General features: G+C 37.3%; 1 protein-coding gene across 8 annotated transcripts in view; it reads right to left on the reverse strand.

Moving 5' to 3' along the window:
- CADPS2 (calcium dependent secretion activator 2) overlaps nt 1–21007 on the reverse strand; it is a 544075-nt gene that overhangs the window by 229720 nt on the left and 293348 nt on the right. For all 8 annotated transcript variants that reach the window (XM_034671263.1, XM_034671268.1, XM_019799438.2 and 5 more), the window contains exon 8: nt 3667–3806. In XM_034671263.1, the coding sequence (XP_034527154.1) occupies nt 3667–3806 (140 nt within the window). The remainder of the gene's footprint in view (nt 1–3666; nt 3807–21007) is intronic.

Raw genomic sequence — 21007 nt, forward strand, 5'->3', positions numbered from 1 at the left:
AGTTGCTAATTCATTTAACAGATGTATATGAGTTTATATAATTAGTTTATAGGACATATTCCAAAAGAATAAATGGACCCTTTAAAAAAAAAATCACATCTGTGTCATGTAGTAATGTCCAGTTTGGTTTTAAAAGGATGAAATCATCTTTGTGCTTATTTTATCCAAACTAAACATGCAGTCAATCCTATTTTTAAAAAATTATAATGTCTAGTCATGAACTGATTAGTTATCAGAAACATCAGCTTTTGAGATATGTTTTTCTGCTTGTAAAAAGGTTATTTAAAAATGCAACAGTTGAGAACCAAACACATTTATTTTATATATTTTTCACATTAAAATTATACTTTATTCTCTAACTTGTGTTTAGAACTCTTTGCATTTCAACTTAGGAACACAGCTTACTTCCATTTTTTCCTTAAAACTTTAAGGAGCATACTACTATTTTCATCAGCACATTATATTAATACCTATCCTTGACTGCATACACTGAGGGCACTGGGATTCAAATATGTCTAAGAAACTCACAGTGCAGTTGGGGGCACAAAAAATAAACTAAAATGTATTGAGGGCCCACAGAAGTGCTATATGTGTGATGAATATTCATCTATTTACATGTTATAATAGTTCACATAAGAGATGCCCACATTCTTAGAATATCCGACGGTTTTTATAACTAAAGACCCAGAGGATTTCAAAGTCTAGTTCTCAAAAGTGCTCTGAAGATAAAAATCCATAACCCTCCCAATTTATTTTTTAATCCACTTGACAATCTCTCTATAAGAGGGGTTTGCCATATTTTAAAGATAATCTTTTTTTTAACTTGACTTGTCTCTTTTTCAATTATTCATTACTCCTCTGTTAATTATTCATTATAGGATGAATTATTGACAGAACACAGCCCAGCCCCAAAGAAAACCGCTATTAATCTACTACTCATATCCTATTATCGCTTTGGCATATGAGGGAGTACTTGGAAGGAAAAGGTTAGTGGACTTTCTCTTCTTAAATGTAATTAAGTTCGGTAAAATCCATTTATGAAACACTGCAGAAAAAAGACGAATACAGTTATGATGTAGGTCAAATCATGTTTGCCCATATTCACAGGGGTGATATTTAAAATATTTATGTGTTTCCACAAGCACCAAGGAGCCCAAACAGCTGCTTGTGCGAAAGCACCTGCACCTGCCCACAGGGGTACATTGCTATTACAGCAATGCTGAAAATCTTTAATTCTGGTGGATCATTGTCATTATTATTACATCCAATATGGACATTAAATTAGCTTTTACTGAATCGCTACTATGGAATATGATATTCTTAATTATGCCGCATAACACACCAACTGGCAGAACTGCATCACAGGTATTTTCAGCTCTAGAATTCTTTCCTTCTACTGCTAGTAGAAGGAGACTATACTATAAACTGCAGAGATACCTGGATGTCTAGAATTGCCTGTTGGTATCTTTTAGAGATGGCAGATGATAATCCACCTGGCTGGATCTGAAGCATTCCTGATCTGAATCCAAGGTGAGTTCTTGGGCTTTCTATATTAAATTGAGAGGCTATGATATATTCTCTTTAATGATCCCCTTCACCGGTAGTCTTGGACAGAAGTCAACTCCAGACCCATCCTGGGGTTCCTGACTTAGTCAGGGGCTCAGAGGTAAGGTATAAACCAGTTCTCCTTCAGCGCAAAGGATTAATAATAAAAAATAAAAAAATGAAAACAAAAAATCAGGTCTTGGCAGGGGGCTGGATGGTCCCACCTGCCCTGGAGCATTCTAAAGGAAGAAGTTGCCAAAGAGGAGAGCAGGGCTTTCTTTCCACAGAAGTGAAAGGCTGCAGAACTTGCCACATGCCCAACCTCATGTTTAATCTTGGTTCTTGGGACACTTTGAAGGCGCCAGGGGTATTCACCAGGGTGCTGGCCATTTGCAAATTAAAGACTACGTTGGAATTATAATACACAGGTTCCAATTTCTTATGGTGCCCTTCATCAAAAGAGACGAATATAAAAATAGTAGCGAAATAACTACAGTGCCTGGAACATACGTTCCTTTATGTCTAACTCTAGACTCTGCTGTAGTCTCTAAAGCACTTTAGGGAAGTAGTATTCCAACTCTCTATTCTCACAGCTCTCTATGCCAGCTGCACCCAACTTGTCTTCATTGGCTTTGAAAGTCCTTCCAGAACTCTTTCTTGCCCATGAATATGCTATGTCACGTGAATGGAACCCTCCTCCTCATTGCCCACCTGAATGCATACTTCAGGTTTTATCTCAAAAGTCAGGTGTCTTGTGAGATTTTCATGACTAACGGCAGCTAAAATCAGGTGTTCTTCTCACCAGTTCCCATTCCTCTCTTAGTTCACTATTACAAGCCCGAATCCCTGACCAGCCACTTCCTTTAGACCTGAGAGAGTACACCACTGAGGTCTGCTCTGGGACGAACAGAGTAAGGGCTCAATACATACCTGCTAAATAAACTCATGGTGAGCAGGCAGACGGAGGAATGAGAAGAACTCTAAATATTAAATCCCAGAACTCAATCTGCGTTACGAGCTGAGTCATGGTTAGCCTTTACTTTGCATTACTACATTGAAGATGCCATAATATGGGCTACCCAAATTATGGTTTCCTTTCAAAGAGCCCACCCTCTGAGCTGTTCTTCCCATCAGTGAGACTCCTTCTGACTCTGCTTACGTTGCCCATCCAAACCAAGGAAGCAATGTAGTCCTTAGCCCTGTTAGTCATCCAAAAAATCCTTATCTTATTGACTCATCAGTTAACTCAGCCACAGTGTTGGTGATTTGGCTCCAAAGCCCACAGACGACACCTCTCCGTACAGAAAAGCACCTTCTTAGACTCTTATGTTGGTTGCTAATCTCAGAGGGAGCCATTTTAGCAACTGCTTCTCTCCACTGTGAAAAAAAAAAAAGGTCACATTCTTTCCTAATAACTAAAAGCCTTGTGCTGGGATTTGACTGTAGTGAGTCCTATAGTGTTAATCTTAGGAAGACCCAGGTTTTTAAAAAACTCATTTTATTGTATTCAAGAATTCAGACCTGTTACCTCACCAACTACAAGGGACAAAAAACCCTGGCTGAGATGAGGGCTGACCCTGGCCCACAGGAGTCCCCAGGAGACAGGCCCTGTGATCTGGCATACCCACCAGCGTTGGTTCCTCCGGTATTAATGTAGTTTTCCACTCACACATTGGATGAACACTCACATTCCTCCCTGACAAAACTTTCACAGCCTTCTGGGTTATATCTGAATGACATTTTAGCTTTAACATATTTTAAGAAAGTTTAACTATTTCTAGAGACTTGAATGCTATGCTTGTTTTAACCATCATTATGTTTTGGAAAGTATCTCTTAGAAGTTATCACCATCTATCACTACTCTTTATCCATATAAATGTTGTAAAATACCATGCAATCGATTACCAATGTTATGTTAGCACGGAAACAGTTATTTTAATTAAATACCCATGTGTTTAGATCTAAAGGTGTCTAGGAGTTTAAAAAATTAAGTTATCCCATAAATGTCATTTTGGAGGAAAATTCCATGATATACTGACTCTGCCAGTAAACTGACAAAAGTGAAACATTGAAATTAAATCCACTAATTCAGAAGAAAAAGATCTTCAAGCACACACTCACCCACTATGTTTCATATGTGGTGGTTTATCCATTCGTACTGCTAATTTGATTTTTAAGTCCGAGTCCTGGCTATTTTTTGGAACTATCATTCGGTGCAACTCAGCTGACTTGGAGCTATTAGAAGTTGGGTATAATATCACCTGTAAAAGACAAAAAAAGAAAACATTTAAGTGCACAATACAGTGTCTAATGATTGAAACGGAAATCTTTTCTATGTTTTCCTGTTTAAAAAGAAGGTATCACGCCCAAATGTGTCTAAGCCATTTGACTCCCACCACAACAGATGGGTTTTCAATACAGACTCATTTATCTTTTTGACAAATATGTGTTTTCATATTATCACATAACGAGTTTTCTTCCTGTGTCACTTCATAATGAGGTGAGAGCACAAAGGCTGCAGCTGAATTGACAGCTGAGAAATACTTGTTAGACACCTATAATTTCAAGACTATTCTAAACTCCTCAGGACAAAAGTTCAGAAAGAAATATTTTTTGAAATTACAGATAGCATGTTTAAAAAAGTAAAACCAATTATTTTAGGTAGCAAAAATATAACTCGTATTTTAATACTTTCATTGTAAAATAGTGTTGAATGAAATCAACTCAATTAGAGATAGAAAAGACTGACATCATAGCACATTTTCTGTCTTATATCAATACCAAAGGATTTTTTCCCCTGATGACATATTTTCAAAACTATGAAGATGATATTATGACTGAAACAAAGTAATTATTCTTAACAAAACTTCCAAATTACCGAGTGATTAATTCACAACCCCACAGCTTCACAAAGCCAACACAGAAGAAAAGCTTACTCTTCAGATAATACATGTCATGTATAAGCATACCTCATCTTACAGCATTTCACTGTATTGTTCTTCACAGACAATGCATTTTACAAATTAAAGTCTGTGGCAAGCCTGGCATTGAGTAGGCCTACTGGTGCCATTTCGCCAACAGCATCTGCTCACCTTGCGTCTCCGTCACATTTTGGTAATTCTCAAAATGTTTCAAACTTTCACATTATAATTATATTTGTTATGGTGATCTGTGATCAGTGAAGAACTGTGAGGTTACTACTCTAATTGTTTTGGGGCACCACAAACCATGCTCACATAGGACAGGAAACTTAAATGTGTGTTTATAACTATGTGTTTTCTGAATGCTCTACTAATTGATTATTATGCTGTCTCTCTCCCTTTCCTTGGGTCTCCCTACGCCCTGAGACACAACAACATTGAAATTAAGATGATAACCTTATGATAGCCTCTGAGTGTTCAAGTTAAAGAAGGAATCACCCGTATCACTTTAAATCAAAATCTAGAAATCACTAAGCTTAATGAAGAAGGCATGTCAAAAGCCAAGATAGGCTGAAGGCTAGGTCTCTTGGGCCAAGTTGTCATTGCAAAGGAAAGTTCTTGCATGAAATTGAAAGTGTACTCCAGGAAATGCATAAGTGATAAAAAGCAAAACAGCCTTATTGCTAATATAGAGAAAGTTTTAGTGGTTGGGATAGAAGATCAAATAAGCCACAACCTTCCCTCATGCCTCATGCAGAGCCAGACCCGAAGTGTCGTCAATTCTGTGCAGGATGAGAGAGGTAAGGAAGCTGCAGAAGAAAAGTCTGAAACTAGCAGAGGTTGGTTCATGAGGTTTAAGGAAAGAAACCAATCTCCATAACTAATAAAAGTGGCAACACTGAACAACATATTTTCAATGTACACGAAACAGTCTTATATTGGAAGAAGAGATCATCTTAGACTTTCATAGCTAGAGAGGAGAAGTCACTTACTGGCTTCAAAGCATCCAAGGGAGAGGCGGACTCTCTTATTAGGGGCTCATGCAGCTGGTGACTTTAATTTGAAGCTAAAGCTCATTTACCTACCATTTCAAAAATCCTAAGGCCCTTAAGAATGATACTAAATCTGCTCTGCTTGAGCTCTATAAATGGAATAACAAAGCCCTGATAACAGCACATCTGTTTATAACATGGTTTACTGGCTATTTTAAGTCCACTGTTGAGACCTACTGCTCAGAAAAAAGATTCCTTTCAAAATATTACCGTTTAATGACAGTGCACCTAGTCACCCAAGATCTCTGATGGAGATGGACAAGGAGATTAATGTTCTTTCCATGCTTGCTAACACAACATCCATCCTGCAGCCCATGGATCGAGGAGTGATTTTCACTTTGAAGTCTTATGTAAGAAACATACTTTGTCAGGCTAAAGCTGCCGTAGATAATGATTACTCTGATGGATCTAGGCAAGGTAAATAGAAAACCTTCTGGAAAGGATTCACCATTCTAGATGCCATTAAGAACATTTATGATTCATGGGAAGAGGTCGAAATATCAACAGTAGCAGGAGTTTGGAATAAGCTGATTCCAATTCTCCTGGATGATTTTAGGAAGTTTCGAGACTTCAGTGGAGGAAGTAACTGCAGATGTGCTGCAAACAGCAGGAGAACCAGAAGTAGAGCCTGACGATGGGACTGAGCAACTATTTCTTGAGCTACAACAAGATTGGCATTAGGCCAATTAATTACCCTGCAATGACCTGTAAGTGTTGAAGTGAAAGGCAGAGTTGCACAACAAACGGCTGCAGTCTCATGGGAACACGTTAGCAGGTACTTCTTGTGAATGAGTAAAAGGACGTGCTTTGAGATGGAATCCACTCCTGATGAAGCTGCTGTGAAGACCGTTGAACTGACGATGAAGGATTTAGAGTACCACACAGACTTAGTTGGTAAAGCAGTGGCAGGGTTTGAGAGGACTGACTCTAACTCTGAAGGAAGTTCTACTGTGTGTAGAATGCTCGCAAACAGCATCGCATGCTAGAGAAATCGTTCACGAAAGGAAGAGTTGATCAATAATGGCAAACTTCGTGTGGTCTCAATTTAAGAAGTGACCATGGCCACCCTAACCTTCAGGAACCACCACCCTGCACAGTCAAGGGATCATCGACATCAAGGCAGGATCCTCCACCAGCAAAAAGATCGCGATTTCCTGAAAGCTCAGATGATATGTAGCATTTTTAGTAATAAGTATTTTTTAATTAAGGTACCTACTTTTTAAAGATCATGTTATTGCACACTAATAGATTATAGTGTACCCATAACTTTTATATGCACTGAGAAACCAAAAAACTCATTTGACTCACTTCATCAGGATACCCATTTTATTGTAGAACTCTGGAACTAAACTCACAGTATCTCTGAGGTATGCCTGTACATAAAACGATATATTTTCCCCCACTTTAGTCAGTCGTAACATTATTTAGACATGGCATATATCCAAGCCTTCACATTTTTAAATGGGAGGACTATATTCTGAAGGATAAAGATATGAAATGCAGTGTATATTTTAATCCACTCTTACTTTATACCAGTGTGACAAGTATACAAACCTGAAATTTCTATATAAATGGAAGAATTAGAAACACGCTCAGGTATGCTAAAATGTTCTTAACAACAAGCNTATAATTATATTTGTTATGGTGATCTGTGATCAGTGAAGAACTGTGAGGTTACTACTCTAATTGTTTTGGGGCACCACAAACCATGCTCACATAGGACAGGAAACTTAAATGTGTGTTTATAACTATGTGTTTTCTGAATGCTCTACTAATTGATTATTATGCTGTCTCTCTCCCTTTCCTTGGGTCTCCCTACGCCCTGAGACACAACAACATTGAAATTAAGATGATAACCTTATGATAGCCTCTGAGTGTTCAAGTTAAAGAAGGAATCACCCGTATCACTTTAAATCAAAATCTAGAAATCACTAAGCTTAATGAAGAAGGCATGTCAAAAGCCAAGATAGGCTGAAGGCTAGGTCTCTTGGGCCAAGTTGTCATTGCAAAGGAAAGTTCTTGCATGAAATTGAAAGTGTACTCCAGGAAATGCATAAGTGATAAAAAGCAAAACAGCCTTATTGCTAATATAGAGAAAGTTTTAGTGGTTGGGATAGAAGATCAAATAAGCCACAACCTTCCCTCATGCCTCATGCAGAGCCAGACCCGAAGTGTCGTCAATTCTGTGCAGGATGAGAGAGGTAAGGAAGCTGCAGAAGAAAAGTCTGAAACTAGCAGAGGTTGGTTCATGAGGTTTAAGGAAAGAAACCAATCTCCATAACTAATAAAAGTGGCAACACTGAACAACATATTTTCAATGTACACGAAACAGTCTTATATTGGAAGAAGAGATCATCTTAGACTTTCATAGCTAGAGAGGAGAAGTCACTTACTGGCTTCAAAGCATCCAAGGGAGAGGCGGACTCTCTTATTAGGGGCTCATGCAGCTGGTGACTTTAATTTGAAGCTAAAGCTCATTTACCTACCATTTCAAAAATCCTAAGGCCCTTAAGAATGATACTAAATCTGCTCTGCTTGAGCTCTATAAATGGAATAACAAAGCCCTGATAACAGCACATCTGTTTATAACATGGTTTACTGGCTATTTTAAGTCCACTGTTGAGACCTACTGCTCAGAAAAAAGATTCCTTTCAAAATATTACCGTTTAATGACAGTGCACCTAGTCACCCAAGATCTCTGATGGAGATGGACAAGGAGATTAATGTTCTTTCCATGCTTGCTAACACAACATCCATCCTGCAGCCCATGGATCGAGGAGTGATTTTCACTTTGAAGTCTTATGTAAGAAACATACTTTGTCAGGCTAAAGCTGCCGTAGATAATGATTACTCTGATGGATCTAGGCAAGGTAAATAGAAAACCTTCTGGAAAGGATTCACCATTCTAGATGCCATTAAGAACATTTATGATTCATGGGAAGAGGTCGAAATATCAACAGTAGCAGGAGTTTGGAATAAGCTGATTCCAATTCTCCTGGATGATTTTAGGAAGTTTCGAGACTTCAGTGGAGGAAGTAACTGCAGATGTGCTGCAAACAGCAGGAGAACCAGAAGTAGAGCCTGACGATGGGACTGAGCAACTATTTCTTGAGCTACAACAAGATTGGCATTAGGCCAATTAATTACCCTGCAATGACCTGTAAGTGTTGAAGTGAAAGGCAGAGTTGCACAACAAACAGCTGCAGTCTCATGGGAACACGTTAGCAGGTACTTCTTGTGAATGAGTAAAAGGACGTGCTTTGAGATGGAATCCACTCCTGATGAAGCTGCTGTGAAGACCGTTGAACTGACGATGAAGGATTTAGAGTACCACACAGACTTAGTTGGTAAAGCAGTGGCAGGGTTTGAGAGGACTGACTCTAACTCTGAAGGAAGTTCTACTGTGTGTAGAATGCTCGCAAACAGCATCGCATGCTAGAGAAATCGTTCACGAAAGGAAGAGTTGATCAATAATGGCAAACTTCGTGTGGTCTCAATTTAAGAAGTGACCATGGCCACCCTAACCTTCAGGAACCACCACCCTGCACAGTCAAGGGATCATCGACATCAAGGCAGGATCCTCCACCAGCAAAAAGATCGCGATTTCCTGAAAGCTCAGATGATATGTAGCATTTTTAGTAATAAGTATTTTTTAATTAAGGTACCTACTTTTTAAAGATCATGTTATTGCACACTAATAGATTATAGTGTACCCATAACTTTTATATGCACTGAGAAACCAAAAAACTCATTTGACTCACTTCATCAGGATACCCATTTTATTGTAGAACTCTGGAACTAAACTCACAGTATCTCTGAGGTATGCCTGTACATAAAACGATATATTTTCCCCCACTTTAGTCAGTCGTAACATTATTTAGACATGGCATATATCCAAGCCTTCACATTTTTAAATGGGAGGACTATATTCTGAAGGATAAAGATATGAAATGCAGTGTATATTTTAATCCACTCTTACTTTATACCAGTGTGACAAGTATACAAACCTGAAATTTCTATATAAATGGAAGAATTAGAAACACGCTCAGGTATGCTAAAATGTTCTTAACAACAAGACACGGCAAGTGAATTTGGCATGCTCTGCCAAAAAGCAAAAGCCTTCATTTCCATGTATAAGTGGAACTATTCACAGAGAAATTTTCAAGCAAAGCTCTTTTTCTCTCTAGGAAAGACAACAGTCATAAAAGCTTCTTAAACTATTCTCAACTTACAAGTTGTTAAATGCAACTACTATTTTGAGACTTTTCCCAAGCCTATCCTAAAAGCCACAGTGGAGTTGAATCCAGCATATCTACACACTTCCCCATATAAAGGCACATCCAGTAACAGATAAAATGACATTTGCGATATTTTAAAAAATGATATTATAGAATTAGTCCTTTCTGACTGCTAAAATATCCAATGGAACATTTTACAGATTCTTTCTTAAATGACAGTTAAAAAAATGATAATTTTTGGCTCAAACCAATAGACAAAACAACGTTGTTATCAACTTAGAGGAGAATTCCATAAAAGAAACAAAGACTAAGGGCTGTCTATCCCCCACCCTCTGAAGCTGTAGCAGCCATTCCCCTAGCAATCCTGGAAAGCTTTTTCTCCTTTTCCCTACCACATCCTTTCCCCCCCTCCAAATTTATTTTGGCATGAGCCACCTATAGACTTTATTCCTCTCTAATTCTTCTATGTTTACATAAAAATTGGTATTGTTTCAAACCCCAAAAGTCTCATACAGGTTGAGAATATTTAAGTGAAAACTTCTGGCAATTTTCTCATTCTCTAAATGCTGATGATGGTCACCAAATAAGGTCCCAAAACAACTAATTGCATCTTATCCGCAAATTAAGGATCATCTCACTATTGAATACCATCATTTCCGCCACATTTTAGTTTCCTAATGGGTACTTCTAAGTGAAGTCAGTGGAAGAATTTATTGCTTATCTCTGTTCAGTTAAACATGTGAGGACCCATTATGTGGGGACGCTCAAAGGTGAAAGAAGACAGATGGCTCAGATCCCTCAGGGAGTTCATAGTTTCTTATCAGAGCAGAGTTCAAAACTATCGGATGATCTTACTTCCTCTCATTGCCCTTCTATCCCTGAGATGTGCCAACGTTTTCTGATTTTGTCAGTCTCTGGGTTTACTCACTGTCATGTCTTTGTTGGCTCTGTTCTATCACATGGGAACTAATACCCTGGGTTACATTTCCTCCTTTTCCAAGATTTAGAATNAAAGACCTAGAATTGTTTGTTTCTCCTGACAAACACTGACACATGTAACAAATGGAGGTCCATCCATATGAAATACATTGTTTCCAAAAGAACTGTACTAGTGGATAAGTCCTGAACTTAGCTTTAACAATGACTGTAAAACAGTCTCCAGGTCCCCAAATTGCACAAGCATGAAGTGGTTATGTCCTCTAAATTGATGCAGATGGTAACAGACAAGCAGCAGCTCCCAATGTGTAGAGCCCAAAGGACCAGGAGGAATAGAGGACAAAGGAGCTCTTGTTCAGATGCAGAGCAATGGTCTAATCAAGAGATCCTGAACACTGCAAGACAGGATTTCAGTCTTGTCCCTGGACAATTATTGCTATGTATTTTCCACTTTACCTCCCTCCCCCCTGCAACCGAAACAGGCTACTTGATTGTAGCTCGCCTGCATCTGTTCCACTGCTGTAGACTGGATTGGTGCTAGGGCAGGGTGGGGAGGGGAGGCGGAGTAGTAGGTAGCTACCACGAACTTCAGTTCATAGGTTGCAAAGAGCCACAGCTGGGCCTGATGGAGATGCTGGATTCTGGCCTGGATGAAACTTTGGGTTGATTCCCTTGAGTTGAAGTGAATGTGTTCTACGTGTAGGAGGAAGGGTAACACACCTATTTTCATCTTTGGCTACAGGGGCAAACTACAGCCGGTCATCTGTTTACTAGGATTTGTGCTTTCCCTAGCACAGAACTAGCTAGAAGCAGCTAGTCAGACAGAGATTGTATTTTCCAGCTCCTCTTGCATTTAAGTAGGGACATATGAAAGTTCTAGCTAATGGAAAATGAAGAGAAGTGGTAAGCATCACTCTGGGGAAAAACGATGAAGAGATATGTATGCCTTCTCATCCTTTTTACTATCTGCTAGCCAAATGCAGAGAACTCCAATGCTCTAGGAAGTGAGAGCCATAAAACGAAACGGAAGAAACTATAAGCCTGAATCACCACACGGAGGAAATCTACCCCATCTATCAGGAATGCCCACAGCAAACTGTTATGCAGGTGTTACTGTTTTGAACTAGTGAAATGTTTGTTGCATCATTTAGTAGTATCCTAACTAGTACATTAACAGAGTTTGGCATCATAGGTCTTCTTTCACAGGTAAGTACTCAAAAATTTTAAGATAAGCAGTTCTACTTGAATAGAACTTGGCATAGCAATTAAAATATTTAACAGATATAAAAATTTACTAAGGATTCTGCTCTTGCCTGGGTTTATATCTCAAATTATGGCTCTGTACAAAATAGTTTCTTCTATTATTTAGCAAAGTTGCCTATTCTTTGCTATTCATTTCTATACACATTTCTGGTTCTTCTCGTTTATTTTTGTCGCCAACACTTTAAATGTCTTGTCACTTAGCATGACACATTTTATGATTCCTTATCTTAAATATAAAACCAACCTATCTTCTTCATAATAAAATGTCAACATTACTTGCCGTCTTTGCTGAGGTGTAATGAAAAGCACAAATTTTTTTTAGGCTTTGTTTAAAATTTTGTCAAATTTAATATACAGGAAAAAAAACCCGTAAGTATGAAGCGTATTAATACATAAACACATAATGTTTAGAGTAATAGGCGGTTCACTGGATCTTAACATAGATTTGCTGACACCTCTACACTGTTTTCCTCCTATTAAAATATATTAAATCCAAGCCATGTGCATTTGTGCACATTTCACATTATTCTAACTTTGTGACCTATCCATTTAAGGCCTTCCAAATTTCTAAATGATTTCAACAAAGGTCTGAAAAATGTAAAAACTAAAGGGGGAAAAATCTAGAACTAAAGGGAGCTAGATAGGCCCTGGTGCTAGGTAAGCAATTCATTGTCCTTTTCCATGAATATCTGTTAGCCTAGAGAAAGAAAATAAGAGTATGTGTCCACAGTTCTTGGATTTTAGTCTTAAATTAGAGATACATACTTGATACAATTCTAGCTCAAAGATGGGTACAGCCAGCAATTCTGAAAGGAATCAGGACAGAATGCATAGGGGAATTACTTTCATTTAGGAGTCTCAAAGAACACATAAAAATTACAAGGCAAGACATGGGGAAGAAACTGAGACAAAGACATGAGGCTGTTGGAACTGAGCCACCCAGGAGCAGGACTCTAGAAATAGGCACACAATCCTATGCTTATATTCTTACTACTATCTTTGGTTCTCAAGCCCTTCCCCAAGCTTAACTGGTCAGTTCCTTCTTTGTTTCCTGAACCTACCCCGGGTCAGCTTCCATTGCTTGCCCCCCACAAGGACTTCAACCAATACAAATCCTCATTGGATCTTCTGCCATGTCAATTCTCTATCTCATCAACAGGTAAGGAGAACACTAACAGACACATGAAAAGATGCTCAACATTATTAATCATCAGGCAAATGCAAATCAAAACCAAAATGAGATATCATCTCACACCTGTCAGAATGACTAGGCTCAAAAAGATACAAAACAAGTGTTGGTAAGGATGTGGAGAAGAGGGAAACTTCATGCACTATGGATGTAAAGAGGTACCACTACTGTGGAAAAGAGGACTGGCAGTTCCTTGAGAAATGAAAAATAGAATTATCATATGATCTAGTAATTCCACCACTGGGTATTTATCCAAAGAAAACAAAACACTAATTCAAGAAGATACGTACACCTCTATATTTCTCGCTGCATTATTTACAATAGCCAAGATATGAAAGCAACCCCAAAGTCCATCAACAGATGAATGAAGAGGATATGGTATATATACGTAATGGAATATTATTCAGCCATAAAAAGAATGTGATCTTGTCATTTCAAACAACATGGGTGGACCTAAAACCAATTATGTTGAGTGAAATAAGATAGAGAAAGATAAATGCCCTATGACTTCACTTACGTGTGGAATCTAAAAAACAAATGAACAAAGAACAGAAAAAAAACCAGTCTCTAAAATACAGAGAACTGGTGGTTGCCGAGGGGTGGTGGATAGGGATACGGGCAAAATAAGTGATGGGGATTAAGAGGTACAAACTTCCAGTTATAAAATAAGTGACAGAGATTAAAAAAAATACAGCATAGGGAATAGAGTCAATAATACTTTAAAAAAAAAGGAAGTGAAACACAAACTTTTGAGGATTAGGAAGAGAACTCTATAATTGAGACTAGAGGCCAAGGAGGCAGAAAAACCAGAATGTGATACACTATATTCAAGGTGGACAGTGTTTCAGAGACTAGGAAATGGCCAACAGTGCCAAATGGCCAATGAGAGCGTAAGCACACTAAAAACAGAAAGGGTACTGCTTGGTTTAACAGAGTAATCACTCAAGATCTCAGCAAGTTATGTGAGGCCAGCCTGTGATAGTTTCAAGAACAAAAATCTATCCAAGGAAGAGGAAAGCACTTCATTTAACTCTCAGGTGATCAAGATAGGGCAAGTTGGGCAAGATCACTTTGGCTAGAAGAGCACTGTTTGCAAAAGTAGGGGCAATAAAGCCAGGGAGGGTGCAGAGGGTAAGAAAATGGGAAGTTGTGCTGACAGATGAGAGCAGAAAGGAAGACTGGGGATAGGCTGTGAAGGGGTATGTTTTGCTAAGGAGTTTATAGGTTATCCCATAACATGCGATTAAAAGATGCTTTTAAGCCGGGGAATGACAATCCAATGTTTATATCCCTGAGAAAGAATCACCCCCCTCTATTCAGCCATATACATCTCAGAGCAGAAGTGTGGTGAGGTGTCCTAACACCCAACTGAGAGATGAACTGGCCTTAAAAATACATCTTTAAAACAGAGTAAGGAGAGAGTAAAAATGCTAGTAGGTGGAATCATGTTTCAATTTGTGATTAAAAATCCTTTTTGCTGACAATCAGATGTCCTTGAGACGCAGAGTTCTGTAAGGACACGTATAAGGGAACATCTCAGATAAGCAGAGCTATCTCTATAAGAGACCTTGACTTTCTGGGTTCAGTTGACATTTTTCTGTCTTTCTCCTTCAAATGACAGTGATTTTACACTTTAGCTAAGATTCATAGCGACTAAGATTTTATACTTTAGCTAAGGTTCACAATGTGAACTTTTCACGTACCAAGTACCTTCCTGAGAGCTATGACCTTGAGACAAAGACTAACTGCATTTACTTCATTTCAATAGATTTGTATTTAGCACATGTTAATAACTAGGATATATTTTCTCCAATATCAGGGCCTCTGTATTTTCAGTGTGTGGAGTAGATTAATCAAAAGATTTTTCTGAGAGAAATCTACATCCTTAGTAACATTTTCCAGTGTTTTAATACACTTGAGGTTGCTTCGTCCAAATTATTTCCCCTTCGATTTAATATCACCGCTTCCTGTCCTACTTAGTTGAAACAAAGAACACCTGCTCACTCTCACTAACACAGTGCTCTTTTGTGTACCGAAAGATTAGCATTAAGTCTTCCACCAACCTCATTGTCCGTAGGCTAAATCCAGTTCCCTTTATTTTCAAAGTTGGAAAGAATCCTGGAATTTACAATACGGAACTGATCAAACTCCCAACCCCTTACCAAATGTGTACTTGGCCTGACAGAGAACCATTCAATTCCTTCCTTCTATATAGTATTTTTTTTTTAAATAAGGCCCTTTTCAAATAAAACAGTAAAAGTATAATCTTGATTCAGTAGTTTTTCCTGACATTAACTTGTTAAAGGATAGAGATTAAAAACCTTGTTATTTACATGATGGAGGCTGAGGAGAGCATATACAAAAGAAAAACCAAGGTGTATAAATTATTCCTAAATCTCTTCTGAAATCTCTACTTCATAATGAACCATTATATGAAAGGGCTCTTAGAATGCATTTAGCAGACTGTTCTCCCTGAAGGCAGAAGCTATTCTGTGGCAGAGCATCTCAGCTGTGGCTTCTAGGTTAATGGAAGCCAGTATCTTCAATTAAGCCCTTCTTCACCATGATTCCCCTTCATATCCTAGAGTAGACACTTACCAAGTATTTGTTGGCTGGCTGACTGGACAGATGCTCAGAGAAATTAGAAATAAAAACACAAACCTAAAATTGATACTTGAGAAGAAGGCTTGCGAAATTTGGTAACAGAAAATGACGGTAGTGATTTTGTAGGCCAGAGTTTGTACGCTATTTATTTGCCAGTCTGTAAAAATTTATGAAACTCCCATCTTTCCATTCCTGTGGTAGGTAGAGTAGGTTTCCCACAGATGTCTCTACACATCCTAATCCGCAGAAACTGTGAACAGGTCACCTTACGTGGCAAAAGAGATTTGAGGTAGCAGGTGGAATTCAGATTGTTAATTAGCCAACCTTAAACTAGGAAGATAATCTTAGGTTACCCAGGTGGGACCAGTACAATGACCAGAGTCATTAGGGAAGCGGAAGGTAGAAGAGTGGGGGTTGGAGCCATGAGATGTGAGAAACACTCAACTGGCCAGTGATGGCTTTGGACATGGAAAGAGGCCATAGCCAAGGAATACAAGCAGTCTCTAGAAGCTGAAAAGGTAAAAATAAATTGCATTCTTCCTTAGATCCTCTGGAAAGAACTCCACTGTGCCAACATCTTGATTTTAGCTTACTGAGGTTCATTTTGGACTTCTGACCTCCACAAATGTAAGACAATAAATTTGTTTTGTTTTTGGTAATTTGTCAAAGTCACAATAGAAAACTAATACAGATAATAAAGGCTGAAATTTGATCATGAAAGAACACAAAATGACGAGATTTGATTAAAAAAAAACTCTAAATTTACCTTTTAAATTTCTTCTGCCAAGTGTGTGATTCAAAGACATTTTTACATAGACTTCTATCAGTAGCTTTGTCTGATTATTTTAACAAGAGGTTTTTGTGTGTGCTTATTTCTCTCACATTCCTGAAGCATTCTGCTTATATGAAATCTTTTGAAAATTTTTTTTATTTTGTTAAAGTTTTGACTTTCCTTATCCTATAATTTTTTTTAAATATTTTATTTATTTATTTAACACAGAGAGACAGGCAGTGAGAGAGGGAACACAAGCCAGGAGAGTGGGAGAGGAAGAAGCAGGCTCCTAGCGGAGGAGCCTGATGTGGGGCTCGATCCCAGAACGCCAGGATCACGCCCTGAGCCGAAGGCAGACGCTTAACGACTGCACCACCCAGGCGCCCCATATCCTATAATTTTTTTAAATGATTAATAATGAGGCTGATTATTTTGGTTACTGGAATGAAGACCAACATGGATATATTTCTAACAAATTTAAAGTTTCACAAACTGAAATGATTAAGGATTATTTCTATCACCAAGTCTTTCTTAAAGATTTTGAAAGACATAGTCAAGGCTGTCACTATATTTTTTATGGCTCAATTAAAGATATTGGCCTTTATTCATCTTCATATATCACTTTCATTGCTTGTGAGGTGTCGATTTCTCCTTGGATGGAGCAATATATTCCATTACCACTACATCTGTGTTTTTTAAGACTTATCTAGACAGAAAAGCATCATTATTATTCTTGATCTATTCCCCTCAACCATAAATTATGAATAGCAGTAACCTTTATATTTCCTTACCAATACAGTTTCTATTAGAGGATACTGGATGAGTAGCTTTATCGCATTTCTTTTTACTAGTCTGGTTATAATAATGCCTGGCATTTATAAAGAACCTTTCAACTGAATGCCACAAAGTGCTCTGTAAAATTTAAATTAATTCTCACATCACCCTTAAAAGATAGGCATTACTCTTGTTATGTAAATAACTTGACACTGAAGTTAAATGAATAACTAAGGAAAATTACTTCAGGATAACAATAGACACTTTCAGTGTTACACCCCCCTCCCTCAACCCAACAGATTATTCCCTTAATTATTTCACAAACATTATAATTACTAACGTAGCTTTGTTCTTGCTTGGGTTATTAAACACTGTAAGAATAGATATGTATGTATTTATCTATCTATTGATTTAAGTACTGTAAGAATTTTCAGAGCCAAGTCAATTTTATTTCTGTTAATCCAGAACATACAATGGTAGGGTGGGAAGGAGGAGGTTACAGACTGTGTCTAAACCTGAGTAACTCCAGCTGCATCCTTAAATATATGTGATATACATCCAGTATACGGTAAGGTAAGATAGAGGGTGGTGGGGAATAAAGGTCAGGGCAGAGAACGAGAAGTTAAGTGTCTTGTCCTCTTGTTCTCATGGCTATTTTCACAGAGCCAATACCAGAGTCAAGTTCTTCTGGAAGCAGGTTTTAAACTTCTCAGTTTCTGGTGCTCAGTAATGAATCTGAATCTTGTACCTCTTACCTAAAGAATTTGTTTTTGACTCGAACACTACAGACAATAACTAGCAGGGAAGAGAAGTACTTAGCTTTTCTGAACCAGTGCTAAACACCATGAAGGTGAATGTTCTTTAAGTGGCTCCGAATAGCTCCAAGATGCACAGGACCTTCCTTCCTTAATGCAGCAAATATAAGAGGAGGTTTGTAATGGACTTGAGGATGTTCTAACCTGCTTCCTCCGTGTATTAAGAGCGATGGGCTCAACATATTAGAATGTCACTCTTTCTGTAGGATCTAAACCGCACATTATTCTGCAATTGTTGCACTTTATCACTTGGTAAAGAAGTTCAGGCAGTCAAACAAAGGGAGTTATTCTACTGTCTACCACAATTTTGCATAGGAGAAATGAAACTGAATCAGGCAAAGTTCAAGAGATTCATTTTTTCATTCATCTTCCCAACATTAACTGGACATGTATTGTAGGTCAGAAGCTATTAGATGTTGGTGAAATCATACTATGTCCTAGGCCCCACATTTGACAGGGAATGGAAATACACTATTGTAAGTTTTTTACACTACATACAGTCTTATATCATTTGTGATGAGTTAAAGCAACACTTAGAATAAGTTATTGATAATAAGTCAACAAAGAAAAAATGGAACCATAAAAACATTCAATTAGTCTAAAGAAGAGAAAAAAGGGAATAAAGGACAGGAGAGACAGAGCAAACAGATAAATGACAGATTTAAACTTAAGCACATCAATAACTCATAATAATGATTAAAAGATTGCCAAATTGAATACAAAATAGAAACCCAATTATACACTGCTTAAAGAAACATATTTTGCAAGTAAAAAAATAGATTAAAGGATGGAAAAAGATAATATTCTAACACTTGTTTAAAACAATCTGGGATGGCTAAGATAAAGTAGATTTTAAAGCAAAGTATATTACAAGGGATAAGGAAGGTCATTTCATAATGAAGAAGCAGTCAATTAATAAAAAGGATATGGAGATCATTAATAGTTGTGCACTGAGCAACAGATCTTCAGGATACAAGAAGAAAAAAAATGATAGAACAAGTCCAAAATTATACTCACAGATTAATACCAATTTCTCAAAAATTGATTAAAAAAGTATATAGAAAACCAATAAAGATATGGAGGATCTGAATAATAATCTGAACTATTTGACTTTTCTGAAACACCCTATTAAACAGTGGAGGGATACACAGTGTTTCTAAATGCATGTGGAACATTCACCAGATGGGCCATATCGTGGGTGATAAACTAAGCCTCAGTAAATTTTAAAAGGATCAAAGTTCTCTAAGTATATTCTCTAATCATAACAGACTTCAATAAGAAAAATAATAGAACTCGGAAAAACTCTGAAATACGTGGAAACTAAATGACACATGCTTAATAACTTACGGCCAAAGGAAAAAAAAAATCAAAATAAAACAGTATTTTCAAAAGGATGAAAATGAAAAAAAAAAAAAAGATAAAAATCTGTTGGATGCCACTAACACAATAATTAGCAAGCGGGCATTTATAGCACCAAATACTTAGTTTAGAAAAAATAGGTTTTTCTCAAATCAATGCGTTCCACTTCTAAGAAACAGAAAAAGTATTATAAATTAAACTCAAGATACATAAAAGAAATAATAAATATCACAGCCTAAATAAATAAAAATTAGCAGAAGGAACTTTATCAACTTGGTGAAGGGGATCTACCAAAAAACCCTACACAGCTAATATTATACTTAATGTTGAACAAAGACTGGATGCTTCCCCCCCCCCCAAAAAAAAATGAGAACAAGACAAGGATGTCCATTTTTCACTACTTCTTTTCAACACTGTATGGAGGTTCTAGTAGGTATAAGGCAACAAAAGGAAATTAAAACCATCTAGATTAGAAAGGAAAAACAAAGTGTATTTTTAGACAATAATATTGCCTATGGAAAAACAATCTACAAAATGCTACTACAACTAGTGAGTTTAGAAACACTGCAGGATCCAAGATCAATATAGAAAAGTCATCTGTATTTCAATATGCTGGCAATATCTAATTTAAAAAATTAAAACAAAATGATACCACTTAGAATAGCTTTAAAAACATGAAATACTCAATGACAGATCAGATTTTAAAAAATGCAAAACGTTGCTATGAGGAATGAAGAAAGACCTAAATAAAGGGAGGTATATACTATATTCATGGGTCAAAAGACCCAATACTGTTGATCAATTCCCAAACTGATCTACAGATTCAGTGAAATCACAGTCAAAATACACTGAGTGTTTTTTATGGGAAGCTACAAACTGATTTCAAAATTCATAGGAGAAAGCAAAGAACTTAGAACAGTCAAAAGAACTGGAGAATAAAAACAAAAACAAAGCTGGAGAACTATCGGTCCTTTGTATGAGAGACTTACGATAAAGCTAATCAGAGCAGTGCACCATTGGCATTAAGACAGGAAAACAGATCAATGGAACAGACTAGAGTCCAGAAATAGACCCATACAATTGATTTGCAACAAAACACTAAGGAAATTCAGTGGAGTCTTTTCAATAAACAGTACTAGAACACCCAGGTAGTCATACGTCAGAAAAGTAGACCTCGATATATACATAGCTCTAGACACAAAAAAATTAACTAGAAATGGATCAAAGATCTAAATGTGGAAATCTAAAACCATAGAACTTCTAGAAGAAAACAGAGATGAATTCTGACCTTGGGGTAGGCCAAGATTTCTTACACACAGAACCAAAAGCATGAGCCATAAAAACAAATTCACAAGCTGGACTTCATCAAAATTAAAAACTCCTGCACTTTGAAACACACTTTTAACAGAACGAAAAGACAAACTACAGACTGGGAGAATAGAAAGCATATCTCTGATAAAGGAGGTGTAAACAATTTATTATGTTTTTTCCAGACTCAAGAACAACAAGCAACTCAATTAAAAATTGGGGATTCATCAG

This window comes from Ailuropoda melanoleuca, chromosome 1 (genome assembly GCF_002007445.2).
Source record: "Ailuropoda melanoleuca isolate Jingjing chromosome 1, ASM200744v2, whole genome shotgun sequence".
In the NCBI taxonomy this organism is placed as follows: domain Eukaryota; kingdom Metazoa; phylum Chordata; class Mammalia; order Carnivora; family Ursidae; genus Ailuropoda; species Ailuropoda melanoleuca.